Source organism: Rhea pennata, chromosome 1 (assembly GCF_028389875.1).
Source record: "Rhea pennata isolate bPtePen1 chromosome 1, bPtePen1.pri, whole genome shotgun sequence".
NCBI classification, from domain to species: Eukaryota; Metazoa; Chordata; class Aves; order Rheiformes; family Rheidae; genus Rhea; species Rhea pennata.
The window spans coordinates 29,933,386-29,958,856 of NC_084663.1; the positions used below are offsets into that span (position 1 = coordinate 29,933,386).

A 25,471-nucleotide genomic window follows, 5' to 3' on the forward strand; every position below is an offset into this window, starting at 1 on the left:
GTCTGGTTGTTCCTTTTCCAATGAAATGTGAGCCAAGTTGAGTAATATTCTGTCCACTGTCTCAAAGATAAAAATTTATTGCAAGATTCAGTGTTCACTCAATAGTGTTAAATTTGATAAAACTACATCTAAATTAACCAAGAAGACATTGAGTCTGCCATAGTGTTCGTCTCTGTCACTCATGCTGCAGCGATATGAAAATTGTGGGACTAAGGCAGAGCAGTACCAGTTTGATGTTTCCCAGCTGCCTTTACACGACGGCAGCAAAGCTGCTTCGCATGGGAGAGCACCACAAAGGAGTCCCTGGAGCAATACGGTCACGTCAGCACTACGTCTGGTTTCAGTTAGCCCTATCTGAGTTTGGTCAAAGCTAGCTCGGTATCTCTGTGTAGTGCTCCGTTCTTTACAAGTGTATTAAAGGTTGTAGCTTACTCCTTTCCTTTTGCTGTTCTTTGCTGCAATTCTCAATCTCTTCTTTTTTAGTTTTTGTTTCCTTCATGTCCTTCATGCATCGGTCTCTTTTTGGCTGGATAAATTTATGTCCTAGTTTGTGTTGTAAGCATCAAAATTGATAGTTATAGTTGTGAGGTGTTGGGGTTTTTTTCTATTTCACCTTCATTCTCTTTGCATGTCCCCTTTTCAGTCTGCTGTTTTGCTGTTTCTTATCTGCTTTCTTCCTTCTGTTTGTTCAGTTCCTCTGCAAGTCCTTCTCTTTAGGCATCTGTTTGACTTGCTTTAGCCTTCTCTCCTGTACAATGCTGAAAACTCGGTCAATCTTGGAGCATGTGCTCTGAGGTAAGCACGGCCATGTCTCTACAGATACCCTCCTTCTGTTTTCACAGCTTCCTAACTTTAAGCGTAAGACTCAGCAAATACATCTTTTGGCCAGTTGCTGGCCAGCATCTTGAGTCTTCCCTCCTTCATCCCCCCCTTCTCCCCCCCCCCCCCCCCCACTTCTTCCTAATTGGATAAAAAACAACCATCTCTGAATTATCTATCCCTTTTGCAATCCTTCTGATCCATCCCTGCTGATATTGCAGGTGATACAGCTGCCTTGTCTTTCATTGGTTTCAGTGTGGGAGCAGATCCCAAGAAAATGTAGACACGTGATAGCTGTTATGCAGTACCTACCTGTATACTAAAAAATGGCAAATAGGCAGTGACTTTATCTGAGCACTGCTGGAAAATCAGGAGGTGTACTTCGTGCCTATGAACACCTCTCACATTGTAATTTCTGCTATAGAATATATTTCTTTCAGCTCTTTTACATGTGATAGAAGAGTCAAGGCACTTTCATGTTTAATTAGTGGAAACAACCAGTTCTAAGAAAATTAGTGAATTTAGTTAAATTCTGGATTTTTTTTTCTAAAATACTGAGGATTTTGTTTAAAGTCAGATGTTACATCTCTGAGTCATACTACAGATCTGTATATTTCTCAGCCTAAAACTACTGGCACGCCACCTGCTTGATGTTGAAAGAACATTAAGCTTGTAGATGAGGAAAAAATATCAGTTGGCAGAAGTTTGGAATTTGAGATTTTAGCAAGAAATATCAGAGGGCTTGTTCTTACTATTTGAACATGAAGTCCTGTAAGTCTACAGATCTAAAGTGAAAGGATCGGATGAAATAAGTGTTCTTCATTACAGTGTTGGGATATTCAGACCAGGTCTCGATACTGCTTCTTATTAAAGCTTGTCACAGCATGGAATTTTGGAGCTGAATCACAGCAAGGTGATATATTTATCTCCAGCTCTGCTCCTACCCCTTATTTACAAGTGATTATACATGGCAGAGACTTTAACAGGTGAAGTTGGATGGAGGGCCTTGTAAGGGGTGTTTCAGAGAAACTAAGGCAAGTGGAAAAGGAAAACACAGCACAAAATAACCAGTCGGCTCTGTGGATATAAAACCGTGGCTATGCACAAGTATGCGTGCAGAGAGCTTTTGTGACAAATGCAGTCTGAGAAAGTCCGTAATTTTCTTCGCAAAATAAAGTCGAGAAATGCTATAAATGCAGTGTAATGCCCTTGCAGCGTAAAGTAGATGCCGTGGTAAGAAATACGTGACTGTGAACAAAAATGGGACAAAAATGGGCTGTGTCCAGGCCATTGCTGGTGGGTAAAATGACACTACGCTAATATGACTGATACAATTTGAGCTTTGGAGATGGAATGGAAAGTCATGTATGCTCATGAATGCACCTGGATGTTGGTCAGATGCTCCTGAAGTGAAAGTATGCCTTTTTGAGAGCAATGTCACTGAGAGTTATTTAAAATGTTATTTATATTAAGAGTGAATAAGAAGATACTGTTGCAGTTCTAATACATGCAGTATCTTACAATTCCACACTGATCTTAAGATGCCTTTATTTGCAGAATAAAATAAAGGATAATACAGCTTCTAAAAGGAAAAGACAGGAAAAATCTAGCTCTATGTAATTACTGAAATGCCTGTGCTACAATTAATGGGGAAGAGATTTTTAGTTCAGGTGAGCTTTGATTCGTTTCATCTCCAATTGGCAAGTTTCCAGATTGGATCCAGGATCTGTCCTGGATGTTAAACAACTGGTGAATTCCACTTCAAGAACAGTTCCACTTTATTTACATGTACCCTCCACTAGTGTGGAAGTGAATAATTATTTTGCATATTTTAGTATCTTCTGCTGAAATAGAAAGAAGTAGGAGCTTATGTTTTGAAAATAGCATTAGAAAACTGGTGTAAAGTGATGTATTTCAACTCATTTTGTGACTTTGTAACATTACTGTTTTCTGCTTAGGCATTCTTTGTCAAAGAATATGTCTTGAACCATCCAGAGGATGGAGAAAAGATCACACGCTTGAGAGAGCTGATGCTTGAGCAGGTAAAGTGGAGAAAAAAGACTAAGTAGGTGGCCTGGTCAGTTGTTCTAGCTACAGTTGACATGACTCAAAATAAAATATGAAATTTCGAAAGATAATTGCCCAGTGGTCTTCAGGATTGCTCAGTGGTCTTTAGTATTCCAGACAGATGGTAACTTCCTGCATAGACGGATTTCCAGGTTATATTCTTCCTATAGATCTACCTCGTCCTTTTCATCATCATCTCTAGTAACTTCAGATTAAAATAAATGTTGAGCAAGAGACAAGGTTTTGTCTTATGATGGAAAATACTGGCACAGTATATTATACCAGCTACTGCAAAATATACATTATATTCACCAAGAGGTTTAGCATAATTAAAAATGAACAAAAAAATCTTAATGTAGTAGTTTAATAATTGGTGTATATAGGTACTATAAGAAATATTAAGTGATGATATTAAATAGTTGTGTTCTATGTGTTATATGGCTTTTGTATGGTTTCATTTTTTTCTGTTTACCATGGTCCTTACATTTTGAGTATTTCCTATAAAATGTGCTAAGGAAAACAGAAATCAAAGATAAATGAACTGCGTAAATCTTGATGGACCTAAGTGAAATATAAGTACTAGAAACTGTTTTATTGCATTAAAAACAGTACATTTTTATTTTAGTCTTCATTTTCCTTTGTTTCACCAAAACATGAAGACTATAAAAAGGTCTTCAAGTATTGATTTGGTTAAGTAATAAGCTAAATGACTAAATTTAAAGTAGTCAGTTCCCTAGGATAAAAGACTCTTAAACCAGATATTTCCAAAGTGGAAATTAAAGGAAAGCATTTAGAATTTTTCTTTGGGAAAACTCAAAGTGGAAGGTTTATCTCCCCTCCACCCAATAAACGTTGGGCTACAGAGACATGAACGATTTAATTCGGTCACAGGACAGGGGCTACAGAAGAGGATGGGTGTTGGGCAAAGGACACAACTACTCAAATCTACAGTAGCTCAAACAGAAGCAGAGATTACTGACAATCCAACCAGAAGGACATCTAGAAGGTCTGCCAGCATCAATTATAAAGTGTCTCCTTTTGGAAGTGACGAAATATGTTGTTTTGCTCAAATAGTTGTGCCGAAATATTTCAGCCTTTATTAAACGACATTTACCTTTGCTCTATGCAGCATGCTTCAATTTCAAACTCTACATTGGCTACTATGTACTCTAAGCTAGCGTATTGGAATTTGGCAAGGTAAAAATTCCATTTTTCATCAATGCTGTGGTATATTTTGGTCAGATCAGTTGAAGGGACAGATCCTCTGGAGTTTAAATCATAATAGGTTCACTGATCTCACTAAAATTTAATTTAGATAATGTACAGTAATTTGCATCCCAGTTTCAGTTTTTCAAGCTATAACTGATCTCACTGACATTTCAATTTAAAATTAGAGTTAGTAACTTTCCATGATAAAATTTGAATTACAAGCAATACCAGTTAAAAGCTGTCTGGTACACACAAATGATTTAACAGAAAGTGCAAAACATTCAAAAGGGCCAGGATCAGTGCATGAATATGAATTCTTACGTGAAGTCAGTGATGTTGTGCAGATGTATACGCACACTGAGAATCTGATCCAAAATATCAGCTACATGCTCTCATCCAAAGATATTACAGCACAGTGTAACTATTTTGTTTTTAAGTTCAACTTTATCTGACTCATCACTTAACCAATTCAATATTTTAAGTGTGTATGACCAAATTTGTGCAGGATCTGACTTTTATCAAATTAAAAGTTTTAGCAATGTTATTCTGAAGCCTATTGGGCCTTACCTTGAAGATGCGCATATAATCACCACTTTCTGAACTCACTGTGGAGTTGAAATACAACAGGGAACCATGGACATCATTGGAAGTATATCCAGGGTCTCTGTCAGATGTGTCTATGTATTCTGCTCATATTTTATGTTTCATATATTTTAGGATCTCATAGAAAATTGCTTTTATTTAGAGTTTAGAATGGCTCATTTATACAGTTACCATTTAGACAGATTTCCACTACATTATCTGTAATGGCTTTTATATTAGAGTTGAATTCAAGTAGGTTATATGCTTCAGAAAATCAAATAGTAAAAGGAGGAGAAGCATAAATTCTTGTCTGTATTACTGGTTTTGGTCTTACACCCTGTTTGGTTACAGGTCTTTCAGGTATTTAAATAAATTATTTTAATACAATATGTGGGTTTTTTGGATTAATGTCATAATTATTAATTGATCAGAAAATGAAAGTGTGAAGAGAACAGATCAAGTATTTTTCCTCTCTTTTCTCCTGTCTTGTCTTTAGGCTCAGATTCTAGAATTTGGCTTAGCAGTGCATGAGAAGTTTGTGCCTCAGGATATGAGACCTTTACACAAAAAGCTAGTGGATCAGTTCTTTGTGATGAAGTCGAGTTTGGGAATACAGGTACGTGAGCAGGTGCACTGATGGGCTGTGAGACAATTTTGCTGTAGCAAATTCACTGCTGTTAATTTTCCAAAGCAGCAAATAGTGACATCTTTTGGTTGGTTGTCCACGTTACATCTTGGAGGCATTCTTATGGTATCACAAAGTGAAGAGAAAGCTAGCAAACTTTCCATACAATGCAGAGAGAAACAATCATGCATTACAAAAGGGAAAGTATCATCAGTTTAAAAATTAAAATGTTTTTTTAACTTATGATGAACCTGATCCAAAATGCAGATATACCTATTCAAATGAATACATGTCTGTCACAAAGTGTTTAATGATGTTATATTCATTTTAATTAATCTTCTTTTAACCATTTGCCAGGAGTTCTCCACCTGTGTACAAGCTAGCCCCATTCATTTCCCAAATGGAAGTCCTCGTGTATGCCGAAATTCAGTACCTGTTTCTATGAGCCCTGATGGTGCTAGGGTAATACCTCGGCGCAGGCAAGTTAAATTACTGGAAATTGATGTGTTTTGTTATTTGAAGAAGATGACTCAAATTATTGTTGTGTGCATACTTGCTGGTAAACCTGAAGTATCTTCAGGCATAAATAGATGATATATATCATCAATTTCTTTCCTCCATACCCTGTACACACTAAATTCAAATTAAATTGTGGAGATTAATAAAATGTGGTCTTTTCTCATGATACCTGATTAATAAACCATGAATGGCAACTACAATGAGATATTCTCTATTTCATTATTCCTATAATAGTCCCTTGAGTTATCCAGCTGTCAATCGGTATTCATCCTCATCACTGTCATCCCAAGCTTCTGCTGAAGTCAGCAATATCACTGGGCAATCAGAAAGCTCTGATGAAGTTTTTAACATGCAGGTACAAATTATCATCATTCTTCAGTTAAAACAAGCTAAAATGAATTTTTCTTATGAAGATATTTGTTAAATTAATGTTTTTGTTCATTATTCCAGTCAGAATTCTAAAAGTTATTGCTGATTAGGAGTTCACCTCCTTACCTTACAAAGAATAGCTTTTTGTGTAACTGTTTCTTCCAAACTGACAGTGTGAATTTATGCCAAAAGTAATAAGCGATTTGCGTTGATACAGTCATCACCTTACCTAGACTTTTTTGTTCAGTTGTCACAGTTGTGATGTAATTATTTTAATATATTAATTATTTTTATTTATTTGATATTATACTATGTCTTTATGTGTAGCTACCATAAGGCTTCATATACTAGTTTGCTACTTTGAGATACAAAAGTACTAGTCTAACAAATCACAGTTCTTTGTTTTAGAGAAGTACATATTATAAGTTCATATTTTTCAAACTGGTAAGTGTAATGTGGTAACAACAGCATCTCTTCTGTGCGCAGCCCAGCCCGTCTACCTCAAGTCTAAGTTCTACTCACTCAGCTTCACCTAATGTGACCAGTTCTGCTCCATCCAGTGCCAGAGGTCAGTGCTTGTCCTCTTTGCTAAACCAGATTGAATGGTTCTTGAAAGGTTACATAGCTGAATCTCAAATAATTTCTGCACACTGTCACTGGTAGGACATTAAATTCAGCCAACTGTTTGAAGAATGTGATTTATTGGCAGTAGACAAGGTCTGCATGTTTCATTACGAAGTGAAATTTCATTACGCAATTGAAAAGTCTGAATTTTACCATGTGAATTTAATTGCGTCATACACTTATATTCCAGCCTCTCCTCTGTTGTCTGACAAACATAAGCATACCCGAGAAAACTCTTGCCTGTCTCCCAGAGAGAGGCCCTGCAGTGCCATTTACCCTACTCCTTCAGAAACCTCGCAGGTAGGAAGCTTGCTGGGAGGCCTCTTAACTCTAATAGTTAATAGAAAGATGAAGGAGCTTGTTGAGCTTTGAGCAAATTCAGTGTTTATTTGCTGCTATTAGTTTTGGTTTGGTGTGCCTTGAAATGGACAATATTATACATACTATTGGGAGAAAAAAGGAAAGGTGATGAGCATATTTAAAAGGAAATGCCTATATATAAATACCTATTCTGTAAAATATTACACACTCACAAAAAAGATAATATGAATAGAATGCACTGAACTTTAAATAGATCACATTTCTGCTGACTTTGTCTAGGTTTAAATCTAGTTTTGATATTTACTCATTGAAGTGAGAGACATGAAAGGCCTATCAGATCACAAAGCCTGATTGCCTGAAATATCGATGTTTCTTCAATCCAGGGAAAAGAGAAAATGGGAAAACTGTTATTGCAGTGGTTGTGCATGTTGACCTGAACTTTAATTTCTTCTGAAATATCTAATTCTAGCCACTGTTAGATAATAACCCAAGCCATGTGGCAATTCCTATTTTTCGATATGATTTCAGGAGAAGGAAGAGACTGACATTTTTGTTACCCCGGAGGAAAGAACAGGAGTTGAGTTCTTACCCTAAAAGTACTGTTGCATAAATCTGTGTATAAAAGTCTATATCCTTTGAATTATCTGAAATGTAAAATGAGTCTGCATTTTGAATGCCAGTTTTGAACCCTAATTTCATCTTCTTACTGGACCTACTTTTCTACAGTGCTTTCCTGTAATATAATGGCTGTTTTAAGCTATTCCGTCACGCAGTGCAGCTCTTGCTGAAGCAGAAAGAGGCAAACACAAGTAGACTCTGTTAGGACCCTCTTTTCAACACTAACTCTCATTTCTACCAGAAGCTTGGCCTCTGATAAAATACCACTTGGTAATTCAGGATCCTTTATTTTAGAAACAATTTGTTGCTTTCTCTTTAATGGTATTTCTTTCTCTTGTTTCTTCAGTTATTGAGCTGGTTCTTGATTTAATTTTTTTCTTCTTTTCTGTATAAGTCCTCGTGCTGTTATCTGAGGGCTTAAGAACTAATACTGGAAGTTTGCCAGGCTGTAACAGCAGTTCTCAGGCAATACTTACTGATATATCTACTGATGTATCTACTGGGCACTTTCTCAGTGGTAGGAGAGCCAAACCAGCATAGAGGAAAGACCAGATGTTCTTTATATAAAGCGGTTTTACAGTTTGCCGCAAAGAAAAATTGTCCCATTTTTGCTCCCAGACTGCAAACTCTTGCTTTGCCAAGTGGAATGCGACTTCTCTCCCCCACTCTACCCGAGATTCGATAAGGGAGGCTGAGGAGCTCGTAGGCCCAGTCTCCGTTCTCTCAGAGACTCGCCTGACAGCAAAATCTCCCAATCTGTCTCTACCCTCAGTGTCCCAAGAGAGGGTAAGTAGATAATTAACTTTCTCTTACAAAGAAGTATGTTTCAAAGGTGAGAAGGTTTGGCAATTTCTTTCTGCCCTCTTAACCATAAATGAGGATAAATCTTTCTGGGGAAAGACACTGTATCTTCTGCAGGTGCTCTGTTCCTTGGGCAGCAATAATGGACTGTGATCAAAGAGAGAATTCTGAGTAATCTGGGAGGAAAAAAGAAAAAAAATAAGGTCTGCAACTTTCATTAGGATTTAGATGCTCAAACTGTTCTTTGTCCTTTCTATTTTTATTCTAATAACATTGAACTTTTACATTCTTACTTGAGACTTCATACTATGCTAATGAGTAAAGACCACCTATTTCTGAATTTCTTTGTTATGGCTTAATGAATGAATGTTTCACAATTATTTTCAATCATGAAGTGTGAGATGCACAGGGAAATTCCCGCACTTCAAGTCCAAATCGAGTCCTTTCAGGCCATAACTACCTCATTTTAAAAAGTTTGAAGGGCTGCATAGAATCCAGACCACAGCGCTGCTGCACCTGATTCCCTCTTTGAAGTTGCTGCTTGAGGTTATATATGTACAGCTGCATTTGGTCAACATCCTTTTGTGCTTGCTTTTTGATCTCTGGCTCAGTGTCTCTCTAGCTCTTTCCCATATTCTGAAGATGAATGTCTATTGCTGTTGACTAGTTAAAAAGCCTCATTAGCTTTTGCTCTATTCTTTTTCGTAATTGAGTTTTTGGCTTTCATATTTTTGGAGATTTTTGCTCCTCATTAAACACACTGTGATTGCTCTTGTTCTTCCACATGGCTTTCTATTTCATTGTTTCAAAAGTCTTCATTTTTCTGTATTTCATACAACTTCTGCGTCTTTATTTCCACCACTTTGAGTTGCTTTCTCAGCCTCTGCTCTTTACCTTCATGCCAAAAAGCAGACTTAGTTAAACAGTAGTTTTAAACTTGCCAGCCAGCTCCTAGTACACTACTGGCTCTCTACACAGTGAACATTTGATCCAGACAAAGCATGACCATGTGATTGTATTTTTTAACATACTAGAGCACATACATACTGTTTACAGCAACTTGGTTTTATGGTAAATCCAGGAAAACAGGCGTTTTCTGATCCAGTATGGCTCCAGGACAGCACAGGCAGGCAAATCTAGTGTAGCTCAAAGTCTGCCAAGGCATTGCCCTACCAGATGTTTTTGAGTCAAGTTGTATTGGCCAAGTATTTGTTCCTCATTTTGACCTGGGGTAGCAAGACATTAGGCCCATGATAGCTGCTCTTTAACTAACGTCATCACATGGGACCACAGCAGTCCCTCATTAACTGCAGCTGTTAACACTGGAGGGAGACAGGAGAATAGGACTTGACTTGATTCAGTGGCTCACTGGAGGTTTGAATGTTGCCAAAGGAAACAATTTGTAGAGTTTTGAAATAGTTTCATAAAGTTCCTGTGATTTTTTTTAGAAAAAAATAGTATTCAGAAAAGAAGATAAACACACATTATGAGACAAGTCCTATCCTCAAGAGAAATAAGGCTACAGCCAAGAAAAGTCAGAGTTAGGAAAAATACATCTCCTCTAAGGTAACAGCTATAACTTGGTATCATCGAAAGATAAGCATTGCACAAATCCTGATTTTTGCGAAATTCTTGCAAATCTATCCCTTGCTCAGCATTTTATCAAGTCAGACTGGTCAAATATCACCTAAGAAATGAGCCTTATTTTATCTTTCAGAAAGCAGGAAACTGCCAGAATTCAGTATGTATAATCCTCTCAACAATTCCAGGGTGTACAGTTTTCAGAAAACTAGTCTACTGACTATTCATATATGGGTATTTTACTTAAAATATTTATGCTCTTGGGTGAGGTTTATCACTGCTTCAAAGGAGATCTATGTGTATGTGTGGCGCAGGGGGGCGGTTAATACAAAATTATAACAGTTTTCTCAAAAGCCACTGAAAAACAACTGTAGTTATGCATAAGCCATGCTGTTTTCAATTTCCAGAGAATGCTGTTTAATCATATTGGAGATGGTGCTCTGCCACGAAGTGATTCCAACCTGTCTGGCCCTGACAAGGGTGAGTGGAAATGCTGCACTTTACCAGTCTTGGAATCAATGAAAATATAATTCATATGTGATACTACTGGAGAATGCCGAGCCTTTTGAGCACAAAGAATTCCTGGTTCCAAAAGTACTTCTCATCTCTATGTTTTAAAACACTCATCTAAAAAGGGAGGAAAGAAAGTAGTATCTGCTTGAATTCAGTGGTGCATTCAGAAGAGTCCAGAAGTTTGCAGGAAGCCAGCTGGTGATGGAGCAGGAGGCAGCCTGCCACCTGTGAGCATGGTCCTTCCTCCTTCTGATTCAATAGAGAGGAGGACTCAGGGGGGCAGAGAAATCAGTCCTGGAGAGGATGAACTTCTGGAGACTGGGGAGGAGGAAAGCTAGAGAGATGACTAGAGTCCTGAAGGTTAGTACCTGCAGTTCTTCTTCAGCCAGACAGAAATCATCATGCTTTTGGTTACCCTTCAGAAGGGAAAGATCGTTTTGTTTTTTCTTAGACTAAATGATAAACCTGTTAATTTCCGTTCTAAAAAAAAATACTTTTTATAATTTTGGAAATGGGGAAATCCAATATTGTTGGCACAGATTGTTGTGTAAACTTTCTGCTCTGCCTGTTTCATGATGGGCTCCGCTTTGTTGAACCCTGAATAAAGGGTACAATAGAACAGATGTATGAAAAATAACTTTTCGAGAAAACACCCTAGCCAAGAACTGATCAGGAATCATATTTTCAGCAAAGACAGATGATTTTATATATATTTGCTTTAAAGTTTTGATGAAAATGCAAGTGTGGAATTTTCCACCTGGCTGCGAAACATATGAAATAACTTAACATGGAAGTGTCAAAACTTTTCCCCTGGCCTCTGCAGCCAAGAATGTTACAGAATTGTTAAAATAAAATATTCTTTACTGGAGACTTCAGCAGTCCAAATAAATGACTACTTGGATAGCTTAAAAGAAAAAAGCTGGCTCGTCAAAGACTCGGGCATTTGAAGTACTTAGGCCTGGTGCCAAGTCGTTTTTAGGATGAGAACAAAACCATACTACTAGGTGACAGCCTACAATAAAAAACAAACAATGTAGAGCATTTTTTGGCAATAAAAAGGCAAAATGATCTTCTAGAAGATAGAATTAGCAATCAGTGTGCTATTCTCAAAGTCAAATAATGTACAATTACCCTGTAACAATATTTTTACAGATAAAACACAATTATTATTTGTACCGTACTTCTTGTATTAAGTGTCTGGTATAAACTAGTTTAGTGGAATTCCAGTCCTTCCAGCCATTAGTGTTGCTACAATAGCAATAATTGATATCAGCAATTAGCAATCAGCAATGGTATTTTGCTTTTTATTCCATCTTTGTAAATGAGATGGACTGTTTGCTTGTATTTCTCTACTTTGTAGTGTGAAAGACACACAAGAAGTAACCTGCCATGGCATGGTACAGGCTTTTGTTATTTCTTGAAGACACTTTGAATTTGATGGAAGAAATTTGAGATTTTAAAGTATATTCTGTGAATTCTTCACTGCTGGATTTTTGTTTGTTCTCTCTTTCTCTCTCTCTCTCTCTCCTTTTTTTTAAGGAATAGGTGTTTCACTGTTTATAAGTCACGTATAAGAAAAATTGCAGTTTTTAAGTTAGCTTTCATGCTGTCCATATTAAATGTCCTGTCTTTCTGTCTGCCTTCTCGATGACACTGGTGGCTCTATGATAATACAAAATAATCTGGTTCTATTATGGGAGCTATTCCAGGCCGTGTGGGCTAATTCAAAGTTATGGAAATTGGCAAAAGTAACGCAGATGAATAAAGCAGCCAATTTTATACATGTCAAAGTGCCAGTCAATTTACATGATCAAGCAGAGATTCTGGATGATGGATACAAACAAGGTATATAAGTTGTCATAGTCCACAGGGATTTCTTGGTTGTAATTTTCTCTGACATTTTCATTTCTTTCCCTTTTCACTCCTGTTTTGTGTCCTTCCTTGCACTTTTTTCAATTCTGAGTTAGTAGCCTGTGCAGGCAACAAAAGACTGTTAACACTGAGAGTTTTCAGAGGGATGTTGATTGAAAGATTGAAATTTGGCAACTTTCTTTCTCTAGCACCTTCCATATGTTTAAAAAAAAAAAAAAAAAAAAAAAAAGTAGAACTGTTCAGGAATAGTCTGTTCCATTCTGCCTAGACACCTTTAAATAGAAGTCTGCTGGAAAGATAAGCTGATTATGTTAACAGACTTCAAGCTTTGCTGCCTTTGTGGCTGGATCTGGGGTGCATCAGGGTGCTATTTCAGCTGTTACTGCCACTGATGGTCCAACCTGCTTTAGTCTCAGCCTGGCCTGAAGGCCAGATACAAAATTCAGACAAACTAGGAGACTGACAGGCATTATTGCAGAGCCTTTCGAATGCTGATGTAATCGTGAGAGCTTCTCAGGCATGCTGTGAAGTTTAACATTTTCGCTCTGCATATATCTAAGCTCATGGATAAAGGCAAGTCAGAGAGCTTGAAAATGAGAGCTGGAAGTCTTGATACATATGTCAAGTTTTTCATTCTCTTCCAGCTGTGAACACCACCCCCAGCAGCTGGAGCCTGGACAGTGGGAAAGAAGCCAGAAACACATCAGAAAATGGAAAGCTTGTATCTCCGCCTGTGCCACCACGACCTGCACAGACTGGTGAGTGTATGGACATTTCAGACTAAGCTCTTTTTTTTTTTTTTTTTTTTTTTTTTTTTTTTTTTTTTTTTTTTAATCCACTCTTTTTTTCCACTCTGACTAACCTTTAGCTTCTTGGGCAGATTAATTGATTATTTGATTACTTACATGGAAGGCTGTAGAACCGCAGGTGTTTTCATCTCATTAATGATTTCTATAGCATTCTGTTTCCAATACTTTGCCTCTTCACTTAATGACTTAGTAGTTTCAAACAGTTTATGCTGGTCCTGGAAAGGATGATTGAATTTAATCTTTTGATCTTATGATGATTGGAGGTTAGCAGTGAGAAATTATAATTATCATAAAAAGAATCGTACTGGCCGGTGAATGCACAGCAATCATAGATGGGCACGAGTGCTGTTACTGTAACCAATTTGTCCTTCAAAAGAGTATTTTCCATTTAAACGAAAGACTGTTTAAGTGATACCATAAATATAATTATTCTCAAGAGAATGAAGATGCTTTTCATTTAGTGTTGTGCCTCAAAGTATGTTGAGGCATGTTTACAGTATGTTTACAGATATGTTATACCTGTAAACATTTGGGTAAATACATGTATTATGCTTTTTTCTTATTTGACATATAAGTACAGAATGTATTTCTTAGAAAAAGAAGAAAACCAAAGAGAAGCGGGAAGAGTATGATACTGACTTTTTTTAAATCCTGTTAATGATTGATAGGATATAAAGCAATTTACAGTAATATAAAATTTGTCAGAGAAGATGGATGTAGAAATGTCTTATGCTGTATTGGTTTTACCGGAACATAACCTTGAAAACAAAACAAAATTTTAAAACCTTTATAGCTATTGATCAAGTACCTAGAAGGAACTAGGGATAATGCTGGGTGTAGAATGATCTCCAAGACTTAGTGAGAATCCTAATGCAAAGAGTGCACTAAAATCTTTCTAACTTTACAGCATCACCAGCAAGACACATAGCTTCCATTTCTCCTTCTCCTGCTGGCAGATCACCAATGAAGGTACTGTCTTATTGCAGTGACTCTCCTTTGTTCATGTTGGGGGGGTAGATTGTATATATTTAATATGTTGTTTGGGATTTTTTAATTATTATTATTGTCATATGCCTAGGCATAATCCATTCACAAGAGTAAGTAGCCGTAACAATCACAAATTGAAGATTTTCAAAATTGTAACCAAGGGCCAGATTGTGATCTCTAGACTCTTTAAGTTAAAATTAGACATTTCACTTACATGAATAATCAAACCCATCTGAGTCAGTGGGGAGAAGGAAGCATAGGAAATAAATGTAAGAAACTCCAAGTGGTCCATCCACCCCAGAATTCTATTGCCTGCAGTGGCAAAAGGAGATGCTAATGAAGGAGAGCCTGGTGTACAGCCCATTCCTCTTACTCCCCCAGCATCCAGAGCTGCTGTATCAGGGATGTTAGAGGGTTATCCCTGCTTTATTCATTTTAGTATCTAGTGCCTCTGCAAAGCAATCTAGGCAGGTTGTATAAGAAGTTGGAAGTAGTCTGAAGCCTGTTAGTAAGCTACATTAAACACAGGCTATGAGTAAACATTTATTCTTCTCTGCGAGGGGTGCCTAACTGTCAATAGGGGATCCTGGCTGTGGAGTCCTCTTTCAAGGACAGATGCTGAATTGAGCAGGGTAAAGATATATGAAGGTGTTGGTACGCACTCATTGCACAATAGCTTCTTGGTTAGAAAACTTGATCAGGAACTGTGAGTCTTCTGTACCGTGGGAGCTCATGAACACATAGCTTGTATACTCCAGGAAAACCCAAGAGGGGTGAAGGATACCCTAGAACGCCTCCTTTCCCCTTGAGGTCCGTAATCACAAGTGTGCAATCATTCTCCTGTTTGTCATCCTGTGAGCCTGTAATTCTTCCCTTTGCGACCGCCCAGTGGTCCGGGATCAGCCCAGCTTGCCCTCAGGATGCTCTGTAGTCGCATTACCTCAGGAAGCCCACCTTCCTGTGACGTGAGCTCTGCCCCAGGTTTCGCACTAACTGCTTCCTAGGAGGCTCTTCAGAGCAGTAGGGTGCAGAAGGTGAGCAGTTTTTCCTGTGTGCCTGAATTGACTTGGTGCTGATGATTCTTGGGGCCATTTCAAGCTTGTCCTAGCATTTTCCTCTAAAGACCTTAACAGAATTTAAACATTTTCCAGCCAAACTAGATTGCCATGGAGCCTACTTGGAAGGAGGTGCTGGCCCAGAATACTTTGGAGAGTTGTTGGATCTCACTTTGAGCATCCTTGAATTTCCAGACTCTTGCTGTCTAGACTTAATCATGACTGGTGCAGGCAGTCTGTATTGCTGTCAGGGACTAAGTGCTTATCCCTGCTCAGCCCCTAAATTCAAACAGACAGGATTTACACATATTTGCTCTTATTTCAAATGAAAGAAGCAAAGCTCCTAAATCCTGTCTGTAGCCACTTAATCTAAGTGCCAAGTATTCTTGGAACCTGAGCCAATTACATCATTTATTTGAAAACTTTGACCCCAGAAGTTTATGTGGTGTCATATATACAGAAGGAGCAGCAGCTTCTTGAAACAGAGGAACAGAACCTGAAGCAAGTAGTTAAGCAGGACTCCCTCTATGTACAAAGCGTCTGCAATGTATAATGATGGTTAAATAGAATTTGCTCTACTTTTCCCTAGCCACATACAGAGCACAATTTTTACCCTTTGTTCCAACTGTAAATGTACTGCCAAAGAAAACCACACAAACCTACTAATGTAAATTAAAATCTTTCCATTGCTTTCAGTGTACTGCGGATCCAGTCCTAAGTGGATAATTAAGATTATCTCAACAGAATAAAGTCAGTGCAGCCAGCTCTATACACCTTTGCCCCTCTTCTCTTCCTCCTCCTCCTTTCCCTACCCTTTGCTGCATGGCTTGCCCTTTCTCTCTCACCTTAGTTGAGCGCCAACTAGTCTGATAAAAATTGGAGTCAGAAACCTGTCTTTAAGCCATGATTTCTCCACCCCTTTTTAGCCTGTGTTCAAGTCCATTACGTCTAGATTGTCTCAGATTGTTTTATGCAAAAATCAGATATGCTGCAAAACTGTTACAACTTTTTTCTAACCTTACTTTTCAGTAGAACTTAATTCACGAGAACAGGACTTCCTGACGTTTTCAGGCAGGATTTACTGTCCCTACTTCCCGTTCTTCATCAGCACTGTCCTTGCCACTTGGTCCCTCGGTGCTCTGTCCCTCACTGCCCCCTAGAGACCTGCGAGGCTGCTGGTGTAGCAGCTTGGACCATTTGTCCTGTGCCCTTGGGCCTCTAATGCTGCTTTGCATCTTGCAGAGCAGTGCAGTGTGTCCAGAAACCACCAGAGAGCTGGGGGGAAGAGAGGGCGGAGGAAATAGGCTTCAAAATGCCATCTGCAGTGGCAGTAACTTCTTACCTCCTGTGTTCCTACTGCCACCACTTACTAGCAACACTAACTGTGGGCAAAGCTCAGACTAGGAATCCAGCAGAGGTAACTAGCTTGGCATCTGCTCTGCACTTCACCTCTGGTATTGGTGCATGCCACACTTGGAAATGATGCCACTGTCTAAATGCACTTTTTTCTGCATGTCTGTGCACTAAAATTGTGAGAAAAGCCTTGGAAAATGAATTTTAAAGGAGAAATGTCAGTAGCAGAAACACTGAATGTGATGCAAGTACTGTGTTCTGGCATTAGGGGGCAGGACACTACTAGTTACACACTATGCTTTGCGGTTATGTATTCCATTTTAAGAGGCAGGAAAACTAAGGTATTGCTTTTCTTTTTAAAGACTTGCATATTTTTCTAGAGAATGATGATGATGGGGATATAACATTTAAATACTGTTTAAATGAGTTACTGGCATGAAACACAGTTTAAGGTATACTTAGGCAGTCTTGAAATGAGCTTTTTATTGGTTTCAAACTGGATCTTAATTAAAAAGAGATGCAACAATTTACATTTATCAAGTCTCAGAATCTGTGCAAAATGTCTGTGTATTTTTACTTTAGCAAAGAAACGCCAATTCCTAATTCGCTCTGGGTGACCCCTCCTGATGTCCTTTCCTTTGAGCAGGGTTCTGTGCAATCCTTTACCCCTTCTCCAGTCGAATATCATTCTTCGGGGCTCATATCCAATTCCCCAGCGCTGTCGGGGAGTTACAGCAGCGGCATCTCTTCGCTCAGCCGATGTAGCACATCCGAAACGTCGGGCTTCGAAAGCCAAGGCAGCGAGCAAACTGTAACTGCTCCGAACTACAACGTTACCGAGGAGCCCGTGAGAAAAGAAAGTAAAACCCCACCACCTTACAGTGTCTATGAGCGAACTTTGAAGCGCCCCGTTCCACTACCTCACAGCCTCTCCATCCCGGCCGCCTCAGACCCGCCAGCGCTGCCACCCAAACCACAGCTCATCCGGCCAAGCAATCTGGAAAACAGTGGCAGGAGGACTGAGCAGGTTCCTCGGCCGAGGCCGCTTCCTCGGAAAGTGTCTCAGTTATGAGAAGTCATTTTTGTATTTAACGGCAGTGAATTCTTTACCGTTTAAGAAATAATATTTTTTAAAAATGGTAAAGTACATTTAGTTAGGCACTTTAATATTTTACCAACATTTTCTTTTAAGTAATTTTTAAATGCTTATTAATATTATGTTGCACATTTTTAAAAGAAGTTACTAATTTAGGTTGCCAGACACTAGGAAGCACGAATGCGAGACTTTTCTTAATTTTGTGATGGTGAATACTGATACAGGCTTTTATTTGTACCTTATTTTTATTTTTAAAAAATTAAACCTAAAGCCCTACAGCTCTCATCTGAGTTAGCCGAATGCTTCTTACAAAATGCAGAATATACTGACTGGATCTTGATTACTAGAATAAATGCACGCGTTATAACAAAGTAGTCTGTAGACTAGGATGTTTCTGCAAGTAGGCTGAAAGTTGTCTCTCTTATCTGGTGAACAGGTTAGTTATTTCAAATGTCTGTGGAAGAACAGAAATATAATGCAAGTTATACTACAGCGAAGTGTTGCAAGAATGTGGTTTGGGATTTTGGAAACAAACACTTGGTTCTTATTATTTTTAAGAATGAAAAATACCTGTGTTTCATTCAGTATAGAGCACCCTTCTGGTAAATCTTTATAAGGTTTTTGTGCTATTAGTGTATTACTGTACCTGATGCATCCTTTTCTTTTTGAGGTGCAATTTCTTTTTATTCTTCCAGTTAGTTTTAAACTAGCTGGCAGTTTTCAAGAACAGCAGAGAACTGCTAATAGCAAGTTCACCCTAAAATACAATTTGTGTATTATATAGGTACAAATGAATGTGTTCATTTAATCTGTGTACAGGAATCAGTGTTGACTATTACCAGGGCAATGAACTAAATGAACAAATTTAAAAAATATAAATTGCTGGCTATGTATCAATGAATTTTAAAAGCAGTAAAAGTCATTAACAATCCTGCAAAAAGCTAGCAAAAATTCTGTAGAGCTCTTTCAACGTGTATGTACCAGTGGGGTTTGGGATTTGGTTTTTAACTTGAGTACATCACCATCATCCTCACTGTAGGAGAACGGTGTTCAGGCTTAGGTTGTATTTTAGGAATTAGCATCTGGAGAGCCCTGGAAAGCTAATGCCAAGCTGTAGGAACATGGGGAAAAAAGCACCTTCTATATGTATTTTTTGTATTCCTCCCTTTACTCACTGTTTAGCGCTCGCTTGAAAACAGATGTATGAACTGCATTTAAAATCATGCTGTTAAAAATATTCTCCCTCTTTTGTTGGGAAGCTCATGTTGATTTTAACTGTGTTTGATTTGTTGATAGTTTAACTGGAAGAAAGTGACCACTTTTTATATTCTCTCAATTAAACCTTCAGCAGTTACAAGCTGTTGAATGGTGGTTATAGAGGTTTTCTATAATAAATGTTCAAGTATTTTTGTACATAATTGGTAAATTTTAATAAGGAGTGTACCATTATGTGAAAAAGAAGCAAACAGTTGTGTATGCAGTAAGATTGTTATAATTATGCCAAATACTTTATGTATGGAAAAAAGAATATTTGTAAATATGTGCTTTTAACAATAATTCTGCCATATTGACTTTACAATTTTGAATGTCAGAAAAAATTAATATATGTTAAAATATTTATGTTTTAGTGAAAGTATTCATAACTTGAAAAGGAACATATGAATTTTAGCTTTGTATCTTGCTGATTTCAAAGTCTGAAATTCCTTGAACTAGCTCTTGCTTCAACTATAACATTCTTGTGTCTGTAACCACATCATAAAAGGTGTAGAAGGCTACATATTTATGCTGATATGAAGAGGTAATGACTGAGATTTAAATAAGGTGTCACAAGTAAGATAACAAAGCTGCTTTGATTTCTTTCCCCCCTCTGTGTAGTTTAATAGATTTTGTTGACTAGTGCTAGAGCACAGTATGAATCAGTGTTATTTGCTCCTGAAATCATTTTTTTTTTTATTTCTGGCAGTGAGCAGAATTGTTGAATTTATCATTTGCCTATATTACTGCAGTCAGCTTTGCAGCAAAACATTTCATGAAGTTTGTTTACCTAGACACTCATATTGGTTGCTGCATAATGTTAATATGGAATAAAATGACTTGATTAATCTTTACAGTACAACTTGTTTTCTACAGAATGAGAGATTATAAAGCAGTTTGTCATGGAATTAAAATTCTGTCTCCTTGTCTTGCTAAATCTAGTTTTCTTTCTGATAGAAATATCCTGATGGATCTGTTTTTTCTCTCCACTTGAACATCTAATTGCTTTGGGAGACAAATGTGGAGGGTATTGACCTGCTCTTCTGATCAAGTGAAGAATGTAAAATTTACTATGAGAGTATTGTAAATTAACCTGTATGAGCTCTCTGTTTTTATAACCAGGACATCAGGAATACTCTGAATGACAGCAGACAGTATAAAATTAACAGAGTGCTCTAAAACTGAGCTGACGCATTTTCTGCTTAGCCAGTTTTGACAAACTGATTCTGTAGATCAGCTTCTCGAGCTGATTTCCTATAAAAATGTAGTATGAAGTTTTTTTGTATCTTGCAACACCCAGAGCTTGAAAAGCTAATGTAAATAAAGGTCTCATTTGAATTTTATGTGTTACTCATAAATGTAGTTTTATCACTTTCTGGATGACAGTGCGTAATTCAGAAGCTCATAGAAGGGCACCTATAAGAACAACTTACCATTACTACTTTTTATAATCGCTCTAATGTTAGCCAGCATATGTGTAATAGTTGCAATGATCTTATACTTGAACACTGTGTCTGAGATGCTGGGATCTCTGGGCTGCCACAGTAGCGGTCGCAGCGGACCTGCCTTTAAATAACGCAGTTCAGACCCATTCCCATGACGGCCTCATGCATCTGTACCGCGAGTGAACTCAGTTATCATGAAATCTTAAGTCAAATCATAGCAAATAGGCTTTGGGTTTTTTTGAAGCACGGAGCTAAAGTCTTGAAAATGAAGATGATAAAGGTTTCAGGGTAGTGCCGATACGGCCTGTTCGCGTGGGCAGGGAGTAGCTACGTGTGAATCACCCTCTGTCTGAAATGCTGTGCTGTCCTGCCCTACCCTTTTCACCGACTCCCTGATAGAGTCTGCAAAAACGCAGTGATGGGGGCAAAAAGATACTAACAGGTAGGAATTTGTGCCTGAAGCAGGTAAAAAGCATCTTGTTTTGAGAAGAACTGTGGTCGCTGAGCTATGCAGTAGCTTTGCTTTGCTTTGCCCAGGGTGCCAACAGAGCCAAGTGTCGATACCTGGGTTTTCCCACAGGACTCTGGTGATCCAAGCAGAGCCTCCACGTGCGTGTAGTCGCTGAAGGGCAAAGCCGATCTGCTCAGCGTGAAAGGACCTTCACCAGTGGAGGGTTCAATGTTTTGACCTTGAACCAAATCCCACCAGGATTTATGAGAAAAGAGGTTACAGCCATGATTTCTGTATTTAATTTATATCTAGATTATTTGGTAAGGATCCTGGTGTGCTTGTAATAGCAGGCCACAAGCTTTGCAGACCCTGGTGGAGACGGTGTGTATGACACAAGTCTCCATGGTATCACTGGACAAACTTGTTAGGTCCAGTTTAGAGACTGTGTTGATGATACAGTTCATAGCTCCTGTCTAATTGGATGCTGCTGGTTTCTATTTTGGGAAGTGTGCTGGAAGAAGGGAGGAGAGCTGGAGGTGGGAAGAAAAAGGGGCAAATAAAAACTAGGCAAAACCCCCAAATGGCTGGACAATTCATCCAAGCTTTTTTCACCTAGACAGAAAAAAAGTACGAGTGGGAGAAATTGAAAGAGTAGCTCAAATCAAAGCATGAAATCTCTTTGTATAAATTACTGTAGCATCATTTCATACCAGCTTAACTGCTGCTTGAGCTGTAGGGGGGCTCAGGGGAAGCTGATAGTCCTGGTAAAATACAGTTTTTATTTCACAAATGTATTGGTGTTTTTTTTCATTTTTACTGTGACTTAGCAGAGGAAAGATGACAGAGAGGTCTGGTTGTCATGAATTGCCAAGGAAATGTTTTTAAATGCCTAAGTGTTGTAAAATGTTAAAATATTTCTGTGGATTTGCTTCACAGTATTTCTTCCGTGATCTTTTACCCCAAGGTGCACATTGCATTTTGCAATGAACATCGCAGTCTTCTAGGAAGAAAATCCTTTCAGAGATGGCTACTCTGATACAGCTCATAAACTACTGAAATTTCTATTACATACATAAATATGTTTTACATCATTGAGTTACTATTCATACTAGATCCACTAGTGCATTTCCATTTGTTCCATTTGTTTAGGAATTATTTTGCAGAGAGATGAGTTGCATTCTGGCTGCTTTGCAAAAGACTGGTATTGCTGCTAGTTTTCCTTGACCTCCTTGACTTCCCTTGAAGCGTTTCCTCTTGCTTTTCAAAGGAAGGGCCCTCGGCAAGGACCGGCCTCAGCCTGTGCTGTGGGAAATGCTTCAGAGACGCCCTGCCAAGGGCGATGCCGCGCAGGCACGCACCTGCTCCACGGCGTGGGGTGCAAGAGCTGCCCAAACAGCGCCTGCGTGGGGGCGCCCCGGGGGAGCACAGGCAGGAGTTTGTGTTTATGGACGGAGCCATGGCTTAAGGACAGGGTCTAAACTAATTTAGGAAACGCAGGAAAGGTCCCACAGAGACTGAGCTTCACCAGAGTCAAACTCAGTCCCAGCATTTCCTATAAATGAACATCCTTTGCCTCCCCCACCTCGATTCCTCCTCTTTTCACAGGAAACATGTTGCTTCGTAGATATAAGATGTTTTTTAAAGAGCGATGCTGAGCACGAGGTAAGCAGAAAGGAGCTGTTTTCATACTAGGAGCAGAGAAGTGCTGAATATACAGTTTACACCTAAGATGACTTGAGAGACGATGGCCTGGGGTCTTGGGCCAGCAGTCGCTCATGGGATATGAATGTTGGAGCGATCTGCCCTTACCCTGGGAATACACCCTGGTACAGCCAAAGCAAAGAGCTCTCTAGCGGCAGCTGCCCAGGCTCTTGGAGGTGCTGTGCCGCCTGCCGGAGGACGAGGGCTTGCTGCAGGTGCCCTCTCTGAAGCAGGCAGGCTGCTGAGGCCTCGCTCTTGGGCTTGTGCTGGAGACGTTCGGCTGACCTTTGTAAAGACAGCGCTGCAGTAAATCCAAGGATGTGATACAACAGCCACTCAGCTGAGTGCAAAGGTTCATGTAGACTTCGTTAGAAATTGGCTTTTGCCCAAGAGGAGTTGGGTGAAAGCTTCTGGTACCTAATGCCTTGTTGTCCCATCTGAACAAAATAAAACAGCCTAATCCTGATGACAACACTTTATAATGAACAAAACACATCAATAAACTCTTCAGCCAGTGCATTAGGAGATGAAGCAACAAATATTACTGTGCTACGCTGTTCTCAGGCCACGGAGTACAGCAAAGGAAGATAGTGCTTTCTGGACAGGGGCCTTATGCTGCCGAGAGAGCTCTCCCATGGCTGCAGGTTTCCCTCCAAGTCCTGTGTCTCAGAGCTGAAGCATATGTTGTCGGTACCCCTAAAACCATGTTTCAGCGGTGTTTTTATTGCTTTCAAACCTGAGCTGCATGATGATAGAATCAAAGCAAGAAGTGGCTTTGAACATGCAGGCAGGTACAGGCAGGTATATAGGGGAGCAGGGAGGGAAAAAAAAGGAACACTTCTTTCCAGTTCATAAAGATCTATTTTCACTTCTGGAATATCTGCTGCTCCTTAAGCAGTACTGATAACCAGGTGCCATAACCCTTACTGGGCTTTTCCCATCTCTGTGAGATAGTGCTATGGCGTTGTTTTTTCTTGTGTCTAGTAGGTTTAAACAATTTTATCCTTCTTTTCTTCTCTGCAGAAGATGGGGCTGTTCTCAACCCTGTGCAGACAAAGGGGAGGGAAATGACAGAAGTGGTCACGGTCAGTGTGACGTGATCTCTTAGGTCAGAGGTGGTTGTGTCCAGGGAAGGACTCTGGCTGATCCTTAATCCCAAGTTTTCAAATGATTAAGTTCACTTCTAAATTGTGAATTTACTAAGTGGTGGAATAAAGATCAAAAATAGCTTCCTGATCCTAGAACAGGGTCGGCAGTAAGCCAGGGAGGGATTGCGTTACGAACGAAGCCCAGCCTCAGAGCACCTCCGTCTTTGCCCTAGCACCCCCAGACGAGCCTGCGTGGGAACAGATAACCGCCGAGAGGCAGGTTCACACACTTTGATCCCGAAGAAGCGTATTTGCAGATGGCACAAAGGTTCGGATTTGTCTGAAGTATCCTGTAACCGCAAGATAGATTAGCCAGAAAAAGGAAATACCGCCCTGGGAACAGCGTCGAGAGCCAGGGCTGCGCCCGGGAAGGTGGAGGAGCTGCCCGCCCCGCGCGAGGGCAGAGGAGACAGCGGGGGGAAGGAGCTAACACCCGGGGAAACGGGGCTCCCGTAGGGCTATGGCTCTCAGGCCTGGGCTGGGCGGCTTCCCCGGCAGCTCCAGTAGAGCTCCAGGAGCTGCTGGGGAGCTCCCGCAGCCTGGCTGCGCTGCCACCTCCGCGCACGCCCCAAGGGCAGCAGATTTTAAGATATTTGCTCTGCCTTCATGTTTGTTCCTCGGTGCTGACAAGCCGTGGCGCACGGTACTCATGCCACGGTGCCGCGAGATGCAGCACCGCAGAGAACACAGAAACAGTTGAAATGTCAAATTCTGAAACAAAATTGCTATTTATTCTTTTATATTTACAGTCTTACTGTTCCTGTGGTCTGGAAAAAAATAACCCTGCATTTAGTTAGTTTGAGAATGGGATGACTATGAGGATTTTAAAATTCTGTCAGTGAGGCTTTTCTGGTTCAGTGTATTTTTTTTTCTTTTTTCTTTTTTTTTTTTTCTGAAAGCATCACCAGCAAGGGATGGTTTTAGGAGTTGTGCTAGATGAAATCAGACACAGCTTGAATGACAGGTCTTCAACAAGGCTTTAGCTCATTAGAGGGATTTGTATTCCACACAGAGCTGGAAACAAAGTGACTGGCCACAGATACTTTGAGCAGGCACTAAAATGTGGAAGCAGCAGCTGAAATGACAGCAGATGGCAGGGTCAGCTTGTCAGCTACATTTAGCCAATTAAAGACTTTACATGTATTGTCAGGTAACCATAAAAAAAATCATCTGTCAGAAATTCCACCTGGTTATAATTGATCATCATTAATAACCCTGTTCCTGAGCAGGCTGCAGAATCACAGCTCTGGTCACGTAACTCAAACTAATTAGCAAACTACAATTGCTGAAATTAGTTGATTTGTTTGGGTGGTTCAGGGGGCCAAAAATGGTTGCTGTTGACAGAAGAGAGAGCTATTTTGTGAAGGTTTGTTGGGCTGACTAAACATTTGGCTAGTTTGCTGTTTTGTCCTTTCTTTGCAAATTTGCATATTGTGGAATATAGAGCCACAGTGCTTTATTTTCCAGAAACACTGATTATACACAAATGAATACTGCAGTTGGATTAACCTGCACTTGTTCTGAAAACCACAGGTTTATCCCTGATTTCTCTAAGGGAGAAAGAGATAGACAGGAATTTAGTTCCAAAAATAAAAGGAGACTTGATTTAAGCCATATAATGAATTTATTGTTGACAAATTATTGACATGTTT

General features: G+C 39.3%; 1 protein-coding gene across 1 annotated transcript in view; it reads left to right on the forward strand.

Annotated features, from left to right (window-relative positions):
- The window catches only part of DOCK4 (dedicator of cytokinesis 4), a 249,333-nt gene extending 230,000 nt beyond the window's left edge, over positions 1 to 19,333 (forward strand). Inside the window, exons 43-53 of the mRNA XM_062583616.1 lie at positions 2,778 to 2,861; positions 5,174 to 5,293; positions 5,660 to 5,781; positions 6,056 to 6,176; positions 6,677 to 6,758; positions 7,005 to 7,114; positions 8,372 to 8,539; positions 10,543 to 10,615; positions 13,165 to 13,278; positions 14,237 to 14,298; positions 17,371 to 19,333. Coding sequence (XP_062439600.1) covers positions 2,778 to 2,861; positions 5,174 to 5,293; positions 5,660 to 5,781; positions 6,056 to 6,176; positions 6,677 to 6,758; positions 7,005 to 7,114; positions 8,372 to 8,539; positions 10,543 to 10,615; positions 13,165 to 13,278; positions 14,237 to 14,298; positions 17,371 to 17,796 — 1,482 coding nt within the window. The 3' untranslated portion in view covers positions 17,797 to 19,333. The remainder of the gene's footprint in view (positions 1 to 2,777; positions 2,862 to 5,173; positions 5,294 to 5,659; positions 5,782 to 6,055; positions 6,177 to 6,676; positions 6,759 to 7,004; positions 7,115 to 8,371; positions 8,540 to 10,542; positions 10,616 to 13,164; positions 13,279 to 14,236; positions 14,299 to 17,370) is intronic.
- Positions 19,334 to 25,471: the final 6,138 nt, after the last annotated feature.